This window comes from Quercus suber, unplaced genomic scaffold, assembly GCF_002906115.3.
Source record: "Quercus suber isolate HL8 unplaced genomic scaffold, Cork oak 2.0 scaffold_276, whole genome shotgun sequence".
In the NCBI taxonomy this organism is placed as follows: Eukaryota; Viridiplantae; Streptophyta; class Magnoliopsida; order Fagales; family Fagaceae; genus Quercus; species Quercus suber.
The window spans coordinates 75,566-100,202 of NW_027069732.1; the positions used below are offsets into that span (position 1 = coordinate 75,566).

At 35.5% G+C, this 24,637-nt stretch overlaps 3 protein-coding genes across 7 annotated transcripts; 2 read left to right on the forward strand and 1 right to left on the reverse strand.

Moving 5' to 3' along the window:
* Window positions 1-4,434: 4,434 nt before the first annotated feature.
* Window positions 4,435-9,416, forward strand: LOC111996643 (uncharacterized). Its single transcript, XM_024028633.2, has 11 exons — window positions 4,435-4,881; window positions 5,489-6,624; window positions 6,694-6,783; window positions 6,863-7,321; window positions 7,763-7,877; window positions 7,964-8,131; window positions 8,259-8,512; window positions 8,631-8,721; window positions 8,812-8,864; window positions 8,947-9,030; window positions 9,117-9,416. Exons 1-10 carry the CDS (start codon window positions 4,644-4,646, stop codon window positions 9,013-9,015), a joined length of 2,673 nt encoding a protein of 890 aa, XP_023884401.1. The 5' UTR covers window positions 4,435-4,643; the 3' UTR covers window positions 9,016-9,030; window positions 9,117-9,416.
* Window positions 9,417-14,068: 4,652 nt separating this feature from the next.
* On the reverse strand, window positions 14,069-17,334 carry LOC111996636 (protein BASIC PENTACYSTEINE6). Of its 5 annotated transcripts, none has more exons than XM_065781710.1 (3): window positions 17,047-17,334; window positions 15,443-15,498; window positions 14,069-15,269 (listed from the first exon to the last, which is right to left on the reverse strand). In XM_065781710.1, exon 3 carries the CDS (start codon window positions 15,180-15,182, stop codon window positions 14,340-14,342), a length of 843 nt encoding a protein of 280 aa, XP_065637782.1. In that variant the 5' UTR covers window positions 15,183-15,269; window positions 15,443-15,498; window positions 17,047-17,334; the 3' UTR covers window positions 14,069-14,339. The 5 variants fall into 5 exon arrangements, with proteins under 5 accessions (XP_065637782.1, XP_023884392.1, XP_023884391.1 ...); XM_024028624.2 differs by having other exon boundaries at window positions 14,069-15,191; window positions 17,047-17,331; XM_024028623.2 differs by lacking the exon at window positions 17,047-17,334 and adding an exon at window positions 16,912-16,950 and having other exon boundaries at window positions 14,069-15,191.
* A 4,728-nt stretch (window positions 17,335-22,062) lies between these two features.
* Window positions 22,063-23,048, forward strand: LOC111996664 (histone H1). Its single transcript, XM_024028656.2, is given in 5 exon segments — window positions 22,063-22,274; window positions 22,277-22,345; window positions 22,439-22,478; window positions 22,481-22,719; window positions 22,722-23,048. Coding segments are annotated over 5 exon segments (639 nt in total). The 5' UTR covers window positions 22,063-22,169; the 3' UTR covers window positions 22,908-23,048.
* Window positions 23,049-24,637: the final 1,589 nt, after the last annotated feature.

Genomic DNA, 24,637 nt, shown 5'->3' on the forward strand with positions numbered 1-24,637 from the left:
TCTTTCCTCGTCCATCTTAGAAGGAATATCTACAGCACAACTATATACAGTTATCTCAGTCTCATCCAGAGGACTAAATGGAGGGATGGAGGACGAGGTACCTACCTGGGACCCTGAAGTTTTTCTAAGTTGTTTTTGTACTACTTCTAAGGGAAGCCCAGGGACCCCTGAGACATATTTCTCGTCCGTGATGTTTCCCCCACTACTGCTACTGGTGTCACTAGAGTTATCATTACTCTCGTCATAATACTCATCTATAGCTTTCTCTGTACTATCGCTTGACGAGGAGATAGTTATTTATGACATTTTTTGAAAAGAAAATTTTAGAAACCTAAAAGACGAGAAAAGAGGGAATACTTGGCTCTAGGACGAATTGAAACTATGGACGCGAGGAAACTCTTAAACGAGGCTCTAGACGATGAATGTCAAGGAAGGAAAATCTTAGAAGTGTGGAGGGCAGTGGAGGCATTCCACTATTTATAGATGGCTGACCTAAGCATATGAAATGACGCAACCAACCAAATGATGACACGTGGTCTTCGTCTCGAAAAAATGAATCAATGAGACTGGTCACCATTGAAATGATGACACGTGGCATGCTAACACTAGTTACTCACCCAAGTAATGCAAAATCACATCTTTTCCTTTAGTCGACCCACATGGATGAGGGGGCAACTAATGGTGTAATAAAAATCCATAAGTCCGTGTCACATCTCGTCCATAAGTGTCGTCCAAAGAGAAGGTACCCCTTGCTCGTCCATGGCGACCTCGTTCGTCCGTCCTTGAAGGACAGACGAGGTTGTTGTGTCCTGAGCACTTCGAGCCTTAAACGTGCGTATTTTCGCCAGGTGTGAGAATAGACGAATCATTGTAAGCCAAGTCCAACCGTTGTGAAAGGCATACCCATAATGTAACTTCCATGGCGGTTATGGAAGTTGTCTCCGAACCTTTCATACTACTCAGCAATAGGAACAGTTATCAAATAAGTAACTGCTACCCATATGCTATATAAACGATCGCCAACAGGATGGTAGGTCATTCAGATTTTTCCAACTTTTTTGGAATTACAGAGACTAACTTTGCCATCGGAGGATTCTTGGCCGGCTTCCACCGGTCTCCTCTGATTCTGTGTTTATTTTCTCAGGATTTACCACAAAATCATCAGCATCTGAGACTTTCAGCCCACTGGTATAATAGAGTTCATCAGTTGTTTTTTTTTTTTTTTAAATCAAACTATCTATTTGAGTATTGAACAAATAATACAATAACTTGTTCCCATAATATATATGTGTGTGTGTGTGTGTGTGGATGCAAGAATTCAACCTGAGCTTAATTACTTACTTGAGGACACAATTAATTTATATTATGGGCTTAAAACAGTCTGTAGTGGGAAATTTGAACAAGAATCCAGAAACTATCTCACTCTCACAAAAGTATGCAAAAAAGTTATTATTCATATGAATTTTCTCTATTACAATTCTCACTTTGTGTTTCACTCCCCTTTCTTGTTTGTCTTCTTTTCCTTTTTATACTCTTCCTCCTCTTCCTTCTTCATCCTTATCCTGTGTTTGATTCTCCTTATTTTCTTCTCCAACATGTGTCATCGTAGGTGTTACTCTGGTTTGGTTGGGTAGCCTTCTATCCCATCAAGCTCTTCTTTTCTTGAGGTTATGATGAACAAAAACTTTTGAGACTTTTTGTTTTATTCCGATAAGTTATATGTTGCATTAAATGCTACTGCGTCAAGTTGATTACTGTGAATTTATCAGGAAGATTCGGAGGGCTTCCTCGGACGTTATGCGTATCTCAGTGGGATGCCTTTTGTATTTCGTTTATGGGCATTTACCTTGGATGGTTCAGGTGGTCCCTTCATTCTTGGACTGTGGATATGGGCCCCGTTTGGTCAATTCCTAGGGTTTTGGATCTTAGAGGTACTTTTGATGATCTCTTGTTTCGTCTTTTACCCTTGTTCCTAGGTATGCTTTTTCGTAGTTGAGCTTCATTTCTTGGAAAGGCGTACTCTGGGCTTGTCCCGATCTAAGGACCAATGCTTACTTGAGTTTTAAGTGTCACATCCCTACAATACACACGCGCGCACACACACACACACATTGTAACTTGTCTATTTTATAAATTGAAATGACCTGTCATGATAGCATTCATGTGAAGATGGAATTTTAAAATTATTCGGGAACTACTAAGAATATCAATCTTATGTTGTTTGTAGTTTATGTGCTCAATCCTCGATATAAGTTGAGGTGTATGAATTTTTGGTCTAGGTAATGGTATGATAGGGATTAGGGAGCAAATTCAAAAAATACAACTAAGGTGCAAGATGCGTTGAATATATTTTATGGTCATTAATAATCTATTCAGGCAAATTTCTCAAGGGGGGTAAGGGGTTAAATGGGTGGTCTATTTTCAATCTCAATAGTCTACACCTATAGTTGATACTAATGTGCAAGATGAGGAATTAAGGTATAATAATATTTTTGTTTATTACCTAGTAGAAGAGGATAATTTATATTGTAAATCAAAGGTTGAATTGATATTTACAGGATGATTGTGAAGATTCATTGCATAATATTTTGATATTTTAGATTTGGGGAAAGTGAATTTATCCGAACATTGAATCGCTACACAAGCAAAGTGAGATGTGTTGCCTATTCCTAATTCCATTTTTACTAGGGCTATCCAAACTCGACCAAAACTTGCCTACCTGCCAAAACTGTCCGGCTTGGAACCAAAACTCAACCAATTTTCTAAGTGCGAAGGCTGGCGATGGTTGAGGAGTTCAAAATTCGACGAGTAACAGGTCCTGTGGCTATTTTGGAGTTCAAAACTTGACATAAATTGATTCAACCAATGCAAGAGCATAAAGCTCATTGGAAACCTTTGTTTTATGTCAACTAGGGTTGTCCAGAGCACTTATGGTCCCAACCCACCCGCCTAAGCTGACTGACTCGATTCGAAAACCACCAGATCCGACTCATGTGACAGTCAGCATCAGTTTCCAAAGTCCCAAACCCAATTTTGGCAGGTCGGTTGGCGATTTGTTGCATTGAAACCCAATTCAACCGACCCGAATGATTCCACCTCCAAAAGGGCGTTAATATCTACCGTTTGAGGAATTCCTCGGTCAAATCTTATCCAATTCAGTGAGATCATGTATAGATTAGGCGAGCCAAACATGATCGGTTTTCACCTAGATTTGCCAGATTTTCAGCCAAATCTCGTCCAACCACCATCTAATGAAAAATTGACTAATCTGACCAAACTCTTTGACTAATTGGCGGTGGGTTTGGAACATGTCCACTCAACTTGGTCGGGTCAATTATGGGTTGGGCACAAACTCGACCCGGACTGACTCGTGGACACCCCTACTATCAACCATCAGCCTCCCTTTCTCTCTCAACCTCAAATTGAGAAAGATCTCAACCAAATCTGTTGAGATCTCTTTGAGTTCCGATGAGATCTTGCCAGATCCAACTAGATCTAACAACCAAAACGACCATCGTCTCACCACTTCTCCTTCACCAGTTCCGACTGAAACTAACCACTATCCATCTAAACCAAAACCAACTCAACCCATGGTTAGTAGTTGTTGGCAACGAGTATCTTCATTTGCCACCCGATGTGAGCGAGTTGGTTCCAAATTAAGCACAAACTTAATCCGGACCTAACTGTGAATAGCCCTAATTATTACATCAACATCTCATTTTATTATTAGGGGTTTCATCTTAGATCCATTAAGAAGATCATTCTCTAAAAAATGTTGAGCCTTTGGTTATGCACAAATTAGTTATAGTTTCAACGTAATTGTTCCTCAATCGATTTTCAAGAGACAATGCATGAAGTTGAAAATGTGGAAGTTGCATAATTATGGCTTTGAAATAATGACTTGAATGACTCAAAAATCAAAACAATAGATAAAATTTAGGAGTCACAATCTATGTTTTGAAATTTTAAAGGTAAAATAAAAATGATCACTAATAGTTTGTTTGTGATTCGCTTATTTTATTGAAATTAAATTTTTTTTGCTGAAATTACTATAAATAAAGGTAAATATTAGTTAGAATAATACAATATAATCTATGAATAGTATTAAAAAATACAATGAGACTCATAAATAATAGTAAAATAAATTAGCAAAAAATAAGTTAGCTAAACAAGCATTAATGCAAACTATAATTCAATTAATTGAAATTTATGTTTACCGACTTGCATTATTGGGCTCGAGATAATATTTTGGGTAAAGCAATGGGGCCATGGGCCCATATGATTATGAAGAAGTACGAATCTCTGCAGCCCGATGATTAACCAATGTACGTGGCGACTTCGTCAACGCAAATCATCATAAAACTCCAAACGACGTAGTTTAGCACGTTGCCCGAACCATAAAAAGTTTTGGAACGTGGCCGTTCTTTCCATTTCATTTTATAACCTTTTCTATCAATTTACTACACGTTGCGCTCCCACTCTATTTATAACTCTACTTCCTTCCAACACTTCCATCTTCGTTCAAAACCGTTAAAAATAAACAAAATTAATTTTCTCAATTTTTATGATTTTATCTCTCTCCTACCTAGGGCTTCAGTTCAATCCCAATTTCGATTGAGGTTTTCCATAATTTTTACACAGCAATGAGAACTCGTAACTCGGAAACCCCTAAATCGGCGGTGAAGAAAACCCCGCCGCCGAAGAAATCCGCCTCCAAATCGCCTCCCGAGTCGGCCGCCGCAGAATCGGCGGCTACTACTCCGAAAACCGTCCAGACGGTGAAGCGCCCCTCCCCCGCCACCAAAGCTAAGCCGGTGAAGAAGAGCGACACCACTCCCAGTCCGAGCTCGGCGTCTGATTTCAAACCTGAACAATCACCAAGTAATTTTCAAATATTTCTCTATTTATTTATTTATTTATTTATTTATTTTTATTTTTTTGTGAACTGAGTTTAGTTTCTAGGTTTATATAAAGAGCAAAAGAAAGTGACTTGGTGGTAGTTGCGTTCATAAGAAATCAGCTGAATCAATTATCAAATAGTCCAATTAGGATTCACTGAGCAGAACTAACCGCAAATTGGGTTTGATTTAGGAGATAGTAATGGATATATCATATAGGGTCTAGGTAATCTTAGCTTAAAAGACAGGTTTGCACCGCCTGTGGTGGAGCAACTGTCAGCTAGTGATAAAGCTAACACTTTTTGTAATAGACTTGTTGCTTCTAATATATAAGTAGCCCTTTCTGACCAAAAAAAAAAAAAAAAAAGACAGGTTTGGCCTTTAAAGTTTATCCAATGAGCCAAATTTTAAACTGATAATCATCACTCTGTTGGGACCAAAAGTGATAACTAAAATTGCTTATGTATTTTGGCTTAAATCTTATGCTTGGGGAAGCTTAATGTCTATAATTATAATTCTGATAATTTTAATGTTACTGTTGAAATCGTAATATTAAATTGATGGTCTGCATAATTTATGCGGTTTTGCAGTAGTAGGTGAGGAGCCCAAAGCATCAGCTGATGCTGCTCAGGTAACAGCGGGGACGAAAGTTGTTAGAGTGACAAAATCAGTAGCAAAGAGGACCCCGGGAAGAACTAAAATGCGCACTTTGGTGAGAGCTGTTATGGTGCAGACACCCAATTCTGCTGAATCTATGAAGTCAAATGTTGAAGAATCTCAGGAGGAGGGAGATGTAGTGGTTATCAGTAAGGAGGAATTTGTCGTTGAAAATGTAGTGGAATCTGGGAAGAATGAAGAAACCTTGATGGAAGTGGAAGAACCGGTTGTTGAACACATTGAAGAATCTGTGAGGAAGGAAGGAGCCATTGCGGAAGTAGTAGAACCTATTGTTGTTGAATGTGCTGGAGAATCTGCACAGAAGGAACGAGTCACAGTGGAATTGGAAGAACCTGCTGCTAAAAATGTTGTTGAGGAGGAAAGCGTGATGAAAGTGCAAGTAGCTTCTATTGCAAATGTTGTCGTTGATTCTTCAAAGCAAGAAGAGCCCATAGCTGAAATAGTTGTGAAATCAGTTGAGAATGAGGAGACCACTGGTGCGAAGGAGGGGGAGGAAGTTATGGAAAAAGGAAATGATGAGGAAACAAAAGATGCTGGAGATAAGGATGAACCCAATGTTGAGCATGTTAACATGGAACAAAATGTCATAGAGAAGTTTGGAGGAAAACATACTCAACCTGTAAAGGAGTATGTGATTGATGATGGAATGGAGGATTACAATGATAGAGTGGACCTTGGAGAACATGGGGAGGAGGAACTTGTTGAGTATGATCCAGAGGAGCCTGTTGAGGATGATTTGGAGGAGCCTGTTGAGGATGATCGAGAGGAGCCTGCTGAAGATACTGAGGCATTGGATGAAGAACACAGGGAATTAAATGCTGTTGCGAAGGAGCGTAAGATTAAGAAAGAGCATGAGATATTTGTTGGTGGGTTGGATCGGGATGCAGAGGAGGAAGATGTGAGAAAGGTCTTTGAGAGGATTGGAGAGGTAGTTGAAGTTAGGTTGCATAAGGATCCATCTACAAATAAGAATAAGGGGTATGCATTTGTGACGTTTGCTAATAAGGAGCACGCAAAGCGAGCTTTGTCAGAAATGAAGAACCCTGTTGTATGTAACTATTCATAGTTTTTGTTATCAATATTTATACTTTTCATTCTGATTCCTTTTTGTCCTCAGATTCATGGAAAACGATGTGGAACTGCACCCAGTGAGGACAATGACACATTGTTTATGGGTAACATCTGCAACACATGGACAAAGGAAGCTGTATGTATCAAAGAGTTAGTATATTCATATTAACTTCTTAGGCTAATGTACTGATTCTTGATACTAAATGGAATGACAGATAAAGCATAAGTTGAAAGAATATGGTGTGGAAGGTGTTGAAAACATAACTCTTGTCCCAGATGTTCAACGAGAAGGGTTGAGCCGGGGTTTTGCGTTCCTTGAGTTCTCTTCTCATGCAGATGCCATGCTTGCATACAAAAGGCTTCAAAAGTCTGATGTTATTTTTGGCCACCCTGAGAGAACTGTCAAAGTAGCTTTTGCTGAACCTTTACGTGAACCTGATCCAGAGGTCATGTCCCAAGTGAAGTCTGTATTTCTTGATGGGCTTCCACCACACTGGGATGAAGACCGTGTTAGAGGGTTGCTTAAAGGTTATGGGGAGATTGTACGAATTGTCCTGGCCCGGAATATGTCAACCGCCAAGAGGAAGGATTATGGATTTATTGATTTCTCTGCCCATGAAGCTGCTGTTGCCTGCGTTGCTGGTATAAACAAAGCAGAACTTGGTGATGGGAAGGTATTTCTTTTAGTTTGATGTGTTTTGATATATCAATCTTTGAAGTATTTATCTTTTTGCTTTATTCTTTTTCTCTCTACTTTATGCATATATCTTAAAATATAAAATGGTGGATCAATGATAGGCACCCTGGAACTATATAAAATAGACTGAATGGTTTTAAAACAGACCAGGTAAGAAGAAGGAAGGGCAGAAGGGGGGGTTGGAGGCAATATGCGTAAAATAACTGATCTATACATACATACGGAATAAACATGAGACAGTCTGGATTTCTGTTATATTTATGTTTTCTGCAAGATTTTTATCACTCATATATTTGTAACCGTGTTTATGTAAGTGCTTGGTAGACAAGAACAATAGATTTTTGCCTAATTTATTGTTAGACTCCTATTGATGTAATATTAATAAAGTGCGTTATGTTGTTGTCATGTAAACTGCTAGATGAAAGTGAAAGCAAGGTTGTCAAATCCTTTGCCTAAAACACAGGCTGTGAAGGGTGGAATGTGTGGTGGATTTCGAATTGGCCGTGGCGTTGGTGGAGCAATGTCAAACTTTGGTGATTTGTTTGTTTATTTATTTTTGAGAATTGAAGCTTTGTTGACATTTGTAAGTATTTTTCATTTAGTTTCCTGTTGCTTACAGGAAGGGGGTTTGGGCGGGGGGGACAACCCTTCCACCGTGCAAATTTCCAACGAAACAGGGGTTTCTATCGTGGTGGACGTGGTCAAACTGGTAGAATGAATTTTTCGAATGAGTATGATTTCGACAATCAATATGCTGAGTTTCATGGGAGACAATTTACTGGACGAGGTTATTTGTCGAGCTCATTCTTTTATTCTCACTTTCTGTCTGTCTCTCTCTCTCTCTCTCTCAAAAAAAGCACATACAAATAGCTGCTCTCTCAGTTTTAATATGTGTGATTATTCTGCAAAAGCAGGGGGAAGAAGGAATTCATTTAGAGGTGGTAATTATGCGTCTGGTTCGGGAAATACAGTTGCTGCCCCATCAAGGTCAAATCTTGATCGTCCCTGGCATGTTGCCCCTGATAGAGGCCGTGGGATGCATGTTCCTTCTAGGAGGCAACCATATTCGCCAGAGGGACGCTTGGACAGACCTTTTGGGAGGCATTATGATGACCCTTATCTTTATGATGATAATTCACATGGAATGAAACGCCCATTTTATATGACGGCAAGTTTCTCTTTTTCTTTTTGGCTTCATTTATTTTAATATAAATTGCGTGTTTTCATAATCTTAAATGACTTATATAATATTTCTCACTTTTTGAAACAATGCTTCTTGGTTTCAGGACCATGATCCTGATTACATGGAGCCTAGTAGGTTTCGCCAACGTTTGGATTACGCTGATCCAGCAGCTTTCCGTTCAAATCGCTATCGTGGTATGAATTCTATGTTCACTGGTGATATTTATTTTTCTGGGCATTCTCATTTTTTGAGATTGATAAAAAAAAAATGTTTGTATGTTTCAGATAATTATGGACCTGGCAGCAGTAGCTACCCTCATGATTATTATGGCCCTGATGTGAGCAATCCCTCTTAGCTTATCGTATTTGACTTTTATATTGACAACTTAATGATGTTATATTATAAATTTACTGTTGCAGTATGGTGGAGCTCCATATTCGTCTTTCTATGGGAGTGACCGCCCATACGGTGGTGGCTACTACTATTAGATTATAGAACCAGTGGTAATACAATGATTCCATCTCTAATTTTTAATCATGGTAGTGTTTTCTCTTCTATTAATGTTTGAAAGGTTCATAATTGTGTTTAGGTGGGCTTGGAAATGCGGGATGCACTTTATCAGTGATGAACAAGTGACTTGCTGCTAGAAAGAAAAGTTGAAGTAGCACTATATATTTCCTGAATGTCTTCGTACTACCTTTCCTCCTATTCCTTTCTACTATTTGGTTTTCTCTCTATGAAGTTTTTGGTAGAATTATCCTGAATGTTTCTAGTTTAGGCCGTCTCTTAAGGATCTTTTACTAAGAAACTGATGTATTTCTGTATTATGGAGATTGAATGGACCTGCCCTTTAGGCTTAGATATGAAAAGATTTGAGGATTTTATGATATGAGCTGCTGTGCTAAAGAGCAACAATTTGCTTCACGCTTTGTTGATGATACTAAATTCTGATGTTTATAGAAAACAAATTGGGTGATTTACTTGAAGTAACAAGTTCAGATGAATCAGATTTAGGTTTTAACCTGTTATTAGTGGGGATGCAGAGGTTAAAATTTTAAAATGCAGATGAAGGCTCTTTGGAGAATACCTCTAGTGTTTTTCTGGAGAGAGAAAGAGGTTTCATATTTTGTACGCATGACAGAGGATTCATATTGTTTTGATAAAGTATTAAATAAACAATATTATTGGAGTTACTTATGGTTATGGATTGGGGAGGATCTTCTTCTTCTTAATGTCTGCTTGAGTAGAAAGGAAAGGAAATTTGGGGGTTGGGGATGGTCATTTAACTGTGTTGTCCTTAGTTACATCCAGTTAATCTTTGCGGTATCTTGCTGGTTGATGAAATTGTTCATCTGAAAGTTGCCTCTGCATTTTATCTTACAAAAACATGTTGCCCCTTTATAGAATCAAGATTTGAAATATTTTGTTTGATGCTTCTGTGGCAAACACAAGTGGCAGATCTGGTCAACTATAGTACTTGATCAAGTTCAATAGCATGTGTTCTCTTTCTGTGGGAGAGATCTCTGTGGTATTTCTACTTAACTTGCATCATTTGGTGTGGTTAAGATCGTAGTTGATTTTTTAATTTAAATTTTTTGGTGAGACAACAGTCAGAAAGTTTTTAAGGTTTAGTTGCATTCTAATTTTGATTTTTACTAAGGCATTGGCAAGTAAAACAATATTGGCGTTCCATTGCGAATTGAAGTTTGATAGGAAAAGAATCTGCTTCTTGAAGTTAAGATGGTTGAATTGCTTTCCTAGTTTGTTGGCATTTCTGGTGGTGTTATATGTGCTATTTCTCTGTTCCATTGTGAATTGAGGGCATTACCTTGAGTGGTTTTGGTTTTTAATTGAAACCAGTCGGTTTCCACTGTATTTCCAATTGAGCATTAGTGAGCTAATTGGTTTGAATTTCTCTGAAAGTACAATAGCCTCTATTTGTGTTGTTAGATGTTATGATTCTATAGATTGTTTTAGGATTGGTTACTATTGGGCACTAAGACATAGGTCATTGTGTTTTGTCATTTTTAGTTGGTAGTCATAGGGACTATTACTAATGGAAACAGAGACCATGGATATTGCAATTGAATCATGGGTTTTAGGAGACTGTCTTAGGTGTACTCTGACAGTTTGATGCAAAAATGAGTTTGGATATATGTCTGTATATCTCCCCTTTGAAAATTATGTTGCTTTCTTTTTTTGCTTCATTTACTAATACTAGGTTTTGTGGCCTTTTAAAATTATATGAAAGATCTTTCTTAATTTAAATTTCATTAATAGATTACCAATATCTGGAGTGTGATTAGGGTTGTTTTGGAATGGTAATTTCTAACTTCTCAAGTCTGTCTTATATTTTTATTGTGCTGAATTTAACCAAAAAAAACTTTGTACTTCAATTTCACAATGAATGACACATTATCTAAAAACTAACAAAGTGTTTTTATTACTTGCTGTTGGTGGATTCAACATTTTTTTTTTCCAATTTCACAACAAATGATCCATCATTTCAAAATTTGACCTATAATGACTGATAATTATGAACTTTTCATTTCTCCATATATTGAGGCTTCTAGAAATATTTTCCCTCAACTTTCCTCCTTTTCATCTTGTCTGCTTGCCATCCCTGAATGCTTGATGCAAGGGTGGTTGTGTGGAAAAATCATGTAGAATTTAGCTTCATTTGATAGAATGGGAAAAGTTGAGGTATCTCTTGTGGTGTTTTCTGAAGATTATGATATGCCTTGTATAAGGCTATAAGCTCATTGAAAATATTTTAAAAACATGCATTTGGTTACTTCTTAAAGTTGGTGTTTCATAATTTTTATCTATGTTTAAGTGGATGCTTGACAGCAATGGCTCCACAGCTGAGCAAAATGGTAGAGCCTCCTTGCATGGCACTGTAGAATTAAGAGTGGCTTCTTGGCTACATATTCCAGGTACTTAGACCTGTGCATTTATGACAGCTTCTTGCAAACCTATTGTATGTTTGGCTGTTGGCTACAAAGTGTCCTATTTAATTAATCAAGTGCCCCAGTCTAATTTTTATCTGCTCTGATGGATTCCAAGTTTCAAGATGGTTGTGATGCCTACTTGTAGGGTTTTCTTATTATTTCTTCATTCTTTTTTTTAACAAAAACATGTGTATTGGGTGACCTAGCTCAGAGTTATGCCAGTGTTAGTCTCCACATCAAAAAGCTGGATCAGTGGGCTATTGTAAAATAATGAAAGTTGAACTAGCACCGGATATTACTGCTATCTTGGTATAAGTTTTTGAATTGATATATAATCTGAAGAATTTGGCCGATTTAGAATTTAATTAAATCATCTGAAGAATATAATCAGCACTGCAGATGACCAATCATTTCAGCCATGTACTAGAAAGTTCTCACTCTAACCTTCCCCCTTTGCTATCAACATAACTATCTGGTTCGAAATGCTGAAATTTGTTTCTGATCTACCATACAAATTACATTGTACTTTTTTTAATGACCCATTCATAAAAGTTTAAATCTTTATGTAACAGTTTAGTCAAAAAAAAAAAAAAAATCTTTATGTAACAGTAGCTTATTTGAGCCGCAAGACACAATTCTCTAGAAAAGTCTAAGCTTGAGAAATGGATCTACTGTCACAAAAGTCCAATCGTGGAAGTTATATGCATCCTATCTAAAGATATTTCAGTACATGTATGGTGTGCGACGGCATTTTTGTTCTATGCGTATTTTTCATTCTTCCTTGTTATCGTTACCTAAACGTGATGTGACATTCAAATAATATGAAACTCTAATTTGACTTGAACATGAGTTTTCGGTTTGGGCCAACTAATCTTGTATACTGAATTAATGCGTGCAATAACATGGATTTTTTTAAGGTTGATACGATCTGTTTTAATGGGGCACGATTGAGCAGGTTGAGTAATTGAGTTGCCTAGAAATAAAATCTGAACATAAATACACAACTGTGGCTTCTTCCGTGTATTATGTAAATCAATTATATATCAATGGCCTTGTGATCTAATGATGATTCCAATCCCACTTGTAAGCCAAAAAAAAAAGTACTTTCTTGAAATGGTCTTGAGGTTTGATATATGACTGCAAAATTATACAGGGATCAACTGACTGGGGAGAGAAGAAGATGAAGAAAAAGCTAAACAGTCATTTCGATTGATTATCTATTATTATATCAATCTTGAAAACAATTGTAAAATGCAAATGAATGGCCCTGGGTTTGTGGTGTCCTCTAGCTATGCTATCTGTGTCCTTCATCTCTGCATTGCCTGTGAGCATGATACATGTAATGTATTCCACGCTTGTTTTTGAATCCCCAATTATCATATATATCTTAAAATAATAATTTTAATTACACAAGCCCGTGTACCTTGATGTAAAAAGAACTAAAAAGATATGTATGCATAACGGTATAAGCATAGGAAAAATGCTGATTTTTTTTTTTTAAATATGGCAAAAATATACTATCTGTTCCTAAAGCTTACTTAGTAAATGCTTTTAGTCTCTAAAATTTCAAATGAGTGCTATTAGTCTCTAAAGTTTAAAAAATGATCTCAATTGGTCATTCCATCAACTACTGTTAAATTTTATTGCTTATGTGTCTATCAAAATAATGATTTGTTATTTTTTATTATGATGTAGCAACAATTTTTATTATGAACAAATTTCATGATGGGGCAAACCCACCACCCTCCAATCCCAAGTTCTCTCTTCCGATCCCAGTGGCCAGTGCCTCATGTCCGCCATTCACCAGTGCAATGTGGATGCCTAGTTACTTGGTCTCAGCTAAAATTTCAGTAATGGGCCAAGTAAAAGTTTCTCACAGAGAAGCGTGAAGGCTAAGATTTATGAAGAAGAAAGTAGTGCCGCAAATAACAAGAACGGAGAAACCGAGAGACAGCTCCATGAGAGAAGAATGAAAGTTGTATTCTCTCTTAATGATAATTATAAATTTTCAATATACAATCCCAAATTCAACCTCCATGAAATAAACTCAACTTCCATAAAGAGCAACAAATCCATATTAGACAAAGATCAACCCAAGATCTAAGCTTGAATTACGCAACCCATTACAAAACATTTCCTATGAAGACCAATAACCCTAGCTACGACAAATTAAATCTGGCTACAAATCTTGAAGTGGTTCTCTTTGGAAACAAGCTCAGCCATAATAAATCACAAAAAAAGAAAAAAGAAAAAAGAAAAAAGAAAAAAAGAATTAGGTCTTGCATACTTGAGCTAGAAAAGAAAAACTTGAGATGACAGATAACACGGTGGCTTTGCTTACATATAATTTGTTAATAATAAAATTTGTTGCCACATCATTAAAAAAAATTGACACATCACTACTCCACTAATGGAAGTTGAATAAGGGACTAACAATGCTCATTTTATAAACTCTAATGACCAATAATGTTCACTTGAAACTTTAGAGACCAAAAGCACACAACGGATAAACTTCAAAGGACTAACATTGTATTTTTGCCTTTTTTTTTTTTTTTTTTCCTTTTTTCATGACAGATAATACTACTTGATCACTGCTCAATAAAAAATTTGAGTACTGTCTGCCCTCAGGTGAATTTCCTTTCGGCTTTCTTTTTACACGGTAAGAAAAAAATGTTTAAGCAAACAAAAGTAAGATTTATAACAGCAAAGCTTCCTATAGAATAGCCTACTAGACATAACTATGAATAATTAGCATATCATCTCTGTTTTGCCCATTTCCGTAACAAAAAATTTGGGCACTGACCTTGTTCTATAATTCTTCTTCCATCCTTTATCAAATCGGCAAATCCTACATTTACAAGCTACTTGATGGTACTATAGCGATTAGTCCCATGCTTGCCCCAGTGATTCTTAAGGTCTACTGGAGCAGACAAGTTATGACCATCATCAATAAGCCGACAAAGTAGTTTAGAAAAGACACTACCACTCATCTTCCGGCCTCCTACACGGGTGCGGCGCTTATTCGGCACATGGGGCAGTGGATACATCGACATCTTAGTTGTGCAGCATGCCGATTGCCATCCACCATTTCCCCACTTATAGCATTGCTGAACTTCTCCAGTGCAAGAGCAAACGGGCGCTGGCATTGTGGACTCTTTAAAATTGAACTTGTTCAAACCCGATTTAGTTTCCCACTCAAGCTCTGACATACCAAGCTGACTGTCTATCCCATTGCCACCAAAATCATGCTCGTCTTTCCATTCACTTGATGTGGAGGTAGTAACCTGCTTTCTTGCATCTATGGCACCTCTCCTGCCCTTTCTGAAAGACTTGGTGATCCCAGAACCTACAGCAGAAGTTGATAATGCATCACTTAGAGGAACATTCCTAGTAGATAATGCAGCTTCAGACAAGTGATGGTGCCCGTGTTTTGGTGCAGGAGAGATTCCATTTCCTAGCGAAACTGTGATTGATTTATCATCATTCATAGAGCATTCTCTGAAGTACAAAGCATTAAGAGCATCATAGCTTTCCAATATAAGTTTGTGTTCAGCAATTGCTGCATCCCGCTCCTGGATTGCTCTGTCCCGCTCAGCAAGAGCTTCTTCCTTTTCAAAAAGCACAATTTTTAGTTCTTGGATAGCCATATCACGTTCTTGGACAGCAACATCCTTCTCAGCCACAACGGTCATGTACGTTTGCATCAAATGCTCCTTAGTCACATTATGACAAAAAGTCAGTACAAATCCAGTTAATCACGTCTTCTAATCCCATTTGTCATAAATCAGAGGCTGATATGTAAACCAAAAGCTCACTCAGCTATAAACAGCTTTCATACAGATTGAATTTTTACATATTTCAAATTAGGAAGAACTTCCATGTTAACAACAGTGATTCTTTTGAAAAGCACCGACTGTATTTGGAAGCATATATAAGAACCAATACAGGGAAGTAAAGATCATACCATCAGCAGCTACTGTAGAAGTCAAAGCTATAAATCCATCCTCAAACATTACATTTCTGCAGCAGTAAAAGGCATAAAATCTTAGATCAAGGTGGAAGAAGAGGATGCCTACGACAGGGTTGACAAACTCAAAAATTATCCCAAGGACAATGTTTCTTTAGTGCTTAAGAATTTCACAAGTATAGGAATTATTCAATGATACACAAATGCTGTACTATTGAGCATTCCAGTTAAGTTTCTCATTGCAATCACTGTCAAGCACATCTACATTATACCCAAAAGGACTAGTCAAGTTACAATTATGGCCAGTTTGGATTGAAGGGGAGTAGAGGGAAGTAAAATAAAGTTGAATTGGTTAGAAATCGGTTCCGTTTCCGACCAACTCTACTTTACTTCTCTCCACTCCCCCTCCCTGCCCCTCAATCCAAACTGGCCTCTAGAACTTCTCGTAATCGTTATATAACTCAATTCAACTTAGCATAAAACCAAGAGACTCAACACACAGTTATCAAACCCATTCCACATAATCCAAGGTATTGCAATCACAGCCTCATATAATCCTAGGCCTAATATTTTCACTAAAATAACCCATTGGGCACCACCCTACTTCACACGTATATTTTTTCCTAATATTGTTTCTTTTATTATCGGTTTCTTTGTTCTGCAGCTGCTATTATAAACAAGAAAGAGACCCCCCAACACCACCAAGTTTAACATCAAAAGTCAACAGCTTATTAGCTAAAATCATAACAACACTGGGGACCTTGAATTTGCAATATATTGGCTCCACTGCAAAAACCTAACAAATTCTCCCTTAGCTTCTCTCTATTGTTGTTATAATCCAAGGTATTGCAATCACAGCCTCATATAATCCTAGGCCTAATATTTTCACTAAAATAACCCATTGGGCACCACCCTACTTCACACGTATATTTTTTCCTAATATTGTTTCTTTTATTATCGGTTTCTTTGTTCTGCAGCTGCTATTATAAACAAGAAAGAGACCCCCCAACACCACCAAGTTTAACATCAAAAGTCAACAGCTTATTAGCTAAAATCATAACAACACTGGGGACCTTGAATTTGCAATATATTGGCTCCACTGCAAAAACCTAACAAATTCTCCCTTAGCTTCTCTCTATTGTTGTTATTTACCCATATTGCTCTTTTTTTATTTAAAAAAAAAAAAAAATCAGATATCATTTCACTTCAATCTACATAAAAAAGGAAAAATGGGAAGACATGATAGGAACAGTTAGAAATTACACATATGCAAACAATCCATTGACAAATGATAAATTCATAAAATACCACGAAATCATTATTAGAAAAAAAAAAAAAAAAGCATAAGGATTATAGTCAAGCTCAGAACTAAGAGTAAACACAATGATAACTATATAGTACATAAGAATTTTTCCTGTATTTAAATTTCCTCAGATCATGTAAGAGTTTGAAATTTTAATACTTACAGCACAAAAAGATACTTATAAGGAACAACTGAATGTACAAGAATATAACAATATAAACTATATTGAATCTTATTCAAATAAAATTTGTAATAATTTTTTTTTTAAAAAAAGTGGGAATTAGGACACGAAGCTTACCAGAGAGAAACAAAGAGTCAAGACTCAAAATAGAGAAGAAACGCGGAGTTGAAATTGAAATTTTTTTTTTTTTTTTTGGGTTCTTCTTTGAAAGTTTGGGAGAGGCGGTCTCTCTACTCTTCCTAGGCTCCTAGCTGTTTGTCTGTCTGTCTGTCCATTTTGACAAGTTAAGGTTTATTAAGGAGGGGCGGCAATACGACCACGTTTCAGCTTTTTCAGTCTTTTAAAAAATCATGAAAGAAAAGTAATGTAATGTAATGATATCAAACTAAACTATACAAGAGTACAAGAGCATCGTTTTGATCAGCGTTGCTGCAAGGGAAGAAAAATCATAATAATGACTCATGACTCATGACTTATCACACACCCTCTCATTCCTCCAATCAGACAAAACAAACGTACCACTTTGAGAAAAGTCTACGGACCTGTTAAGCGTTAACTCCATTTTTTGTTTTTGTTTTTTAGTGTTAGTCTTTATTATAATTAAAATTGGACCATTTCGTGCATTGCAAAACACGTGGTCAAGCACGGTGTACTTTAAAGAAGCATTATCAACGACGTATTCCAGCGAGTAACGTGCGTTTACCACCTCATTAGTCTTCTTCTTCTTTTTTCTTTTCTTTTTTTTTTAAATACAAAATTTGTATAAATAAATGAATTTTGTCGGTTGTTGCTGGATCAAATTTTTCTAAGGTGGTCATTATAAAACTTAAATTTTATAATATTTTTAAATCAATTAAAAAATTTTGGGCTTTTCATTTTTGTTTGTAAAGGCCTAAATATATTGTGAAGAGAACTAAAGTTTAAGAGAAAAATTTTGTTACAAACTTAGTTATAGCTTAAGGCTATAATCTCACTAAATAAATTAACATGACTGTATATTTTGAAATCTAACTATTGAATTGCATATTTTTTATATTTTTAAAACACATGTTAAATTTCATGTTAATCGGATGTTATTTACTATTTAATCTATAAACCTATTTTTTATGTATAATTTTAGATTATAAAAACTCAAAATTTAAATATTTGATTGATGATATAGCTATTGATATTTGATTTTATTGATATTTTGTAAATATGGAGGATATAAAAAGAAAATGTAATATAATGATGAATTTGTCAAAATTTATTCAATAAAAATGGGGCTAAAATGCAGAATTCGCCCTCTAATTTTTTCATAATTCATTTTAGTTCTCTAACTTTGTTTTCTTTCATTTTAGTCCTCTAAGTTTCAGATTTATTCATTTAATGCATTTCTGTCAACTTTTGTTAAAATTTATTGGAAAAAAAGTAGAAAATATTTTTCAATCATTAATTGAATATTTTTAATTAAAAAAATTTGAAGAAAAATTTTAAAAATTAGAAAATTAACCACAACATATAGCAAAAGTTGATGGAAAAATTTTAATTGAATAAACTTAAAAATTAGAGGACTAAAATGAACAAAAAAAAAGTTAGAGGACTAAAATAAATGTTGGTGAAACATAGAAGGTGTGTTTTGCATTTTATTCAAAAAAATATTAAGTGAAGTTATGGCCTTAATCTACAACCAAGTATGTTGCCAAAAACTGTCCAAAGTTTATTTATGTTGGGCCTAGAAAAATTGAGGGTGGTCACAATTTTTTTTTTTAAGATAAAAAAAAATCATAAATTTTTTAAAATTTATATATAATAATTTTTTTTTCATCAATGTAGAGCTACCCTTGGTTTTACTAACATATGCCTTTAGGGCATATATTAGTAAATCATTTTAAATTTTTTTAGGGAAAAATGAAAAAAGTGATTTATTTTTTTGATAACTTTTTTAATTTTTCATAAAAAATTTCTTAAAATGGTTGATTAACGTGCACTTACCAACTTTCACTATTCCATAATAAGTTTCTTAAATGCATACATTTTTTTTTTTTTTTGAGTGCATACATTAATTGGACCCTAGATAAATAAATTAAATAAGCTAACAAGAAAGAGTAAATCAAACGCATGCTTATAGAGTTTTTTAAACATGTTTATAATATATTACATAACCAGAGTACCACTATAAAATGATTTAACATTTGTAGTAGTTAGTTTAGGGTTATAATAAGTATTATTGTTTTCTCAAAAAAAAATTTGGGATGTTTATCTCACATTAGTTGTGTGTGTTAGAGTTTTAGTCTTTATAACCCCAGGCTAGTACTACAAATATTAGATTTTTTTTTTGTAGTGGTACTCTGGTTATGTAGTATGTATATTACAAGTTTGTTTAAAAAACTCTTTATATTACTTTCATATTCGTGTGTTGTAATAAGTATTAATATTTTCTTAAAAAAAAAAAAAACCACACTTTGCACTTGGGTAACTTTTTGTTTCGAGCCCATTCTTTTGTATTGGGCCATATTTGCCAGGCAAAAAAAAAAACCCTGTACATGCCCAAATCAATAGGGTCCGGGAGAAAAGCAAAACCCCAATTCAAAGTATTGCCAAGAGGAATCCCAGTACATGCTACTGTAGAAAAGAATCTATGACCATAGAGTTTGTCACATGGCCGACAATGAGAGATAACGGACCCAACTAGTCGAGGCCAAGTTTTAAGGCCCAAATCAACAGCCTAAGCCTGCGATGGAGCCCAAGGGTGTGTTTACAGGGAAACTCATACACACAAATGGAAGGTAAGTATGCTACAAAGGTACATGTCAAGTTCATCTTCACACCGTTGCACCAATCACCAACTAGTAGGCTTATGCCGTAATTATTGTGCCATAGCCTGTATTTCATCTTGCAGAGTAAAGAATCCTCTATTCAAAGACTAAAATTATAACTATCTTTCCTCTAATTACCAACTCATGTAATAAGGCCCTCGCCTACAAAGATAGATCAAGAGCTTATTATTCAAGAGACTTTTGTTCTCAAGCTCAGGTGAGTAAGGTATTATAGGAAGAATGATCCCTAATTTAAAGGCTATAAAAAAGAAAAAAAGAAAAAAAAAAAAGGACCCATTCTACTTAGTAGGTAATGAAACCTAAACCCACAGGGGACTAGTTCGATGACCTTGTGCAAATTTATCAATACCTCATCTTCCAAAAAAGCTCAAAAATTCAAAAAGTCTATAGCGAGTAACATTTAAAGTTCCATAAAAAACCACAACATGTATCACTCAACTTATCCTCTCTTCCTAGACATGACTTGTGGCATATTCTTGGAAGTGCTATATAGACCCGGTTTGGATAGCGCATTTAGTTGTGGCACGTTTTCTCCCTTTTTTTTTTTTTTTTTTTTTTGGCTGGCTTTTTGACTTTGGGGACAAAATTCACTGTGCGTGTACTGTTCACGCAATATTTAATATTAAAAGTGGGTCCCACAACACTATTCACACATTTAAAAAATATTTTGCTACAGTGTTTTCAGCAATAATCAGTTTTTATCAACTTTCAGCAACAATAAGTGCTATCCAAACGGACCCATAGTATGACTTACTTGTGGGATACTCTTGAAAGTGCTATATTTGTTGTTTGGATATGAAAGGAAGGTTGTGTTTGAGCAAATCTCAAACCTTGTAGATTTGAACAAATCGTTAGATAGTTCTTAAGTCCGTGCCAGTTAGGGTTTAGGCCATTAACAATCAATAAGGAAATATACAATACTCAATCTTTACTATTTATTTACAAGTAAAGAGAAATATTCACCTACTCATGTTGATTATTATAATTTGTTATTTTGAATTTGGGCTTGAAATTGGCATGCAAGACTAGTAGTGACCGAAAAAGTTCAAATGCTTATTTTTGGGAGTATTATTCTCAAGTCATCTTCCCTCTTCTTTCAAAGGTTCACTTCATTGGTTATTCATCATCTACGTGACATATGTCTAGAGTACGATTAAGAGGATAAAAAGAACCCTACATTTAAAAATAAAATAAAATAAAAACTTTTTTCTAAATGATTTTTTTTTAAAATATTTCCCTAGATGCAATTCTTGTTGATAATTGTTAGGAACTTAGAGCATCTGTGTTGGTGGAGTTAAAAATTTTAGTATTTAACATGAGCTGCTAGTCCTTGTAGTTCATTGTAGCGAAAAGACAAAAAAATTTGCCTTTGGCTCCACTAATGTTGGGCACTAATTGGAGTTTGAGGTTGTAAAATAACTAAAAAGCTATTTTACCACCACCAATAATGATGCTCTTACATAGTAGGAATATAATCCCGTGTCAATGATGATTTACAAAATTGAATTTGCTTTTGTTGAATAATAATATTATTAATATAAAAACAAAAGGAATAGCATAAAAAAACATAGGATGAAATTGAAACTTGAAATTATAGTTAATGGACAAAAATGTTATTTTGACCTTATAATATACATCTTTTATGGAATACGAAAAACCATAATATTTCTATTTCTATACAACGAATCACTTTCATTTCATGGAACAATTTCTCAAAAGACAAATTTTTTGCTAATTATTTCATTATTATATACATTTTACACCGGAAAAATAAAATAAAATTGAAACAAATATACCCTTATTGGTTAATCTACTAAATTGGAAAATTTTAATTTAATTCTATCTCTTTTATATCATTACAAAAAAGGACCTATATAAAAACATAAAGGAAATGAACAAAAACTGTTCTACTTTGATGGCTTTTTATCACACCCAAATCCTAACCATTTTACTTCATTCAACCCACATTATAATCCTTGGTTTCTTGGCCTTAATCTGGAAAAAATTTCATTCTGAAATTCAATTCCAATCCATAGAAAATCAGTCACAAACCCGTTCAGAAAACACACCTTCCTCACACAAACTATAATAAAAAAACAAAACAAAGCCAAGCTGGAAGTCCTATCCTCAGTTTACAATACCTATCCCATTGACGCACTAAAAAAATTAAAAGCCCATTCTAAACAACGCTTAGATATCATCCCACGCGTACGTTCTAGATCTCTCTTTGCACAAGTTGGCGAGCCGCGTGACCACAAAACCAACCAATCAGAAGCCGCATTCCATTAACCACACGGATCGATCTCTCGTTATAAATACTCACAAGGCCATTTCCAGTTGCGTCACAGTGAGGCAATAAAGGTTTTTAAATCAGTGTGAGAATTTAGTGAATTTAACTACTAAAATATCTGTGAATTCAAAATGTCAGCAACCGCAGAGGCTGAGCAACTGGTCGCGACGGAGGTCGCGGTCACCGGAGAGCCCAAGAAGCAGGCTGAAAAGCCCGTTAAGGAGAAGAAGCCCAAAGCCCCTAAGCCCCAAAGGAGAAAAAGCCTAAACAGCCCAAAACTACCGTTCATCATCCGCCATACTTTCAGGTATCTTCAAGTTTTTTTGTTGTTGTTTTTTTTTTTAGGCTAAATTTTCTGTTGGTTCGATAATTTTGAATTTTTTTTTTTGGGTTTTTGCAGATGATCAAGGAAGCTCTGTTGGCTTTGAACGAGAGAAGTGGTCGAGTCCATATGCTATAGCGAAGTACATGGAAGAGAAGCACAAGGATGTGCTTCCTTTGAATTACAAGAAGATTTTGGGTCTCCAATTGAAGAACTCTGCTGTGAGAGGAAAGCTTATCAAAATCAAGGCCTCGTATAAGCTATCGGAAATGGCTAAAAAGGAGAAGGTTACAACTACAACAACCAAGGCTGCAAAGGCTAGCACAGAGAAAAGCCAAGGAAAACCAGAGCAACGACAACAACTAAGGCTGCGAAGAAACCAGAGGCTACTAAAAGTAAAAAGGCTGTGAAGAAAGTCACGAAGAAAGTTGGGCCTAAGAAGACGAAGAAATCGACTCCTGCTAAGCCCAAACAGCCCAAATCAATTAAGTCTCCTGCTGCTAAGAGAGCCAGGAGGCCGTTGCTTGAGTCTGTAGAAATTAGATAAAAATAAGTGGTGTTTGTTTTTAGAAAAATGTTTAGGTCTCTGTGTATATGAAGTCTATGGTTTGGTGTTTGGGTTTGCTTAGTCTCTTTTGGTTGTTTGTTTAGGCATCAATGCAATGCAGAATGGAACTGACTTTGCTTTGCTTCCTTTGTGAAATGGGTTGCTAATTTTTTGAAGTTTTATCTTGTTCAGTCATTCATTGGGTTAATCGATTGTCGGTTACTGGAGCTTATCAAAAAACAGAGGAATAGGAAAATGAAACTTTAAACTGTGAAGGATTACTCAAAATGACTTAATTGATTTGCGTTTGCGTATCTATGAGAATAACATATATCTGAGGATAGCTATTGCTAATTAAACTGAGGTGGAAGGGGAATAAGTGTATTTACGATTCTGCCATGTTTTGGAATTCATTGTCGTTTTGCGATTTGGTAATGCTTGGTGGTGATTTGATTGGCAATTTGGCATATTGTGGTATTCTCCTCGTTCCTGAACACAAATATTTGTCCTTCCTAAATTCTCAACCTCATCTTCCCATCAAGTCATCAACCATTTTCTGTCATGTTTATTCCTGCTCTGTTATTGGGTTTACCTTTTCTCATACAAAACGTCTTTCTTTCTTTATCAAATCCTTATCACTAGACGATGTAAGAGCATCACGGAAGTGTTAATCTACTTTATTTTACTATTTTAAATTAAAAAGTTATTTTATCGTTTATATTATACTATTTTACAATGCTTTTAGTATCTTAAAATTTTATTATTTTATTATTTTATAAAAATATTATTTTTTAAGTTTAAAAGTAAATATAAAAAACAGTTGTTTGGTTTGTTTGTTATCCTGTCTGTGCTCATTTCCTCTCTCTTTTCTATCTCACTTCTTTGTTACTTATTTGGGTTTGATTGTGTTCTGGTTTGTGTTTCGATTGTGGATCGTAGATCATGGATTTTGAATTCAAGATATGAGTTTTTGTTGGTTATGATTCGGTGCGTTTTTAGGTTTGGTCGTGGGTTATTGGTGTCACTGCCGGTGTGGTCATGGGTCGTGGTTGTGGTGCTTGGTTTTTTTGCTTGGGTTGTTGGGTAGCAATGGTGGTTCAGTATTTGGCTATAGCGATGGTTCGGTGTCTGATTTGTGGTGTTGGGTTGGCTGTGCTGTGGATTGCGGTATGGTGAAGTTTCAGCAATGGAGAGACAGAGATGAGAGATGAGAGACAAAGATGAGAGAGACGGAGATAAAATATTAATATTTTCTTTTGTAATTGTACTACAGTGCAATTCACTGTAGCACAATTGCAAAAATTTGCAATACTTGGATTTTGCATTCTTTAATGCTGAGCACTTTGGGGTTTGAAATGCCAAATTCTCTTTATATTTGACATTTTTTCAGTGCTAATGCTCTAGGTGGAGGAGGTAAATGAATGAAAATCCTTCGTACCCTTTTGGTCTTTCAATTTATGCTCTATTGTGTAAATGTATCTAATTGTTTGCATTTTAAACTTTTCTTACTTTATAATAAGAAAAAAAAAAAAAAGGAAAAAAGAAGAAGATTTGAGACAATTTGTAATTAGTGGAGTATAAAGAAGAAGTAGAAATTTTTTATTTGTGGTAAATGTAATGTAGATGATATAATATGAACCACTTCTAAGATCATTTGCCAAGCACATATATGAGTGTCCTAAGTAAACTGAGGGTTTAAAAGTTGAGCATTGTTAGTGTCACAACTTGTG

What these genes read in the sequence shown, in the direction of transcription:
- LOC111996643 (XM_024028633.2), top strand. Translation starts at nt 4,644, where the DNA reads ATGAGAACTCGTAACTCGGAAACCCCTAAATCGGCGGTGAAGAAAACC. An exon ending in ACACATGGACAAAGGAAGCT is followed by an intron (nt 6,784 to 6,862) that starts GTATGTATCAAA and finishes ATGGAATGACAG; the next exon opens with ATAAAGCATAAGTTGAAAGA. An exon ending in AACGCCCATTTTATATGACG is followed by an intron (nt 8,513 to 8,630) that starts GCAAGTTTCTCT and finishes TCTTGGTTTCAG; the next exon opens with GACCATGATCCTGATTACAT.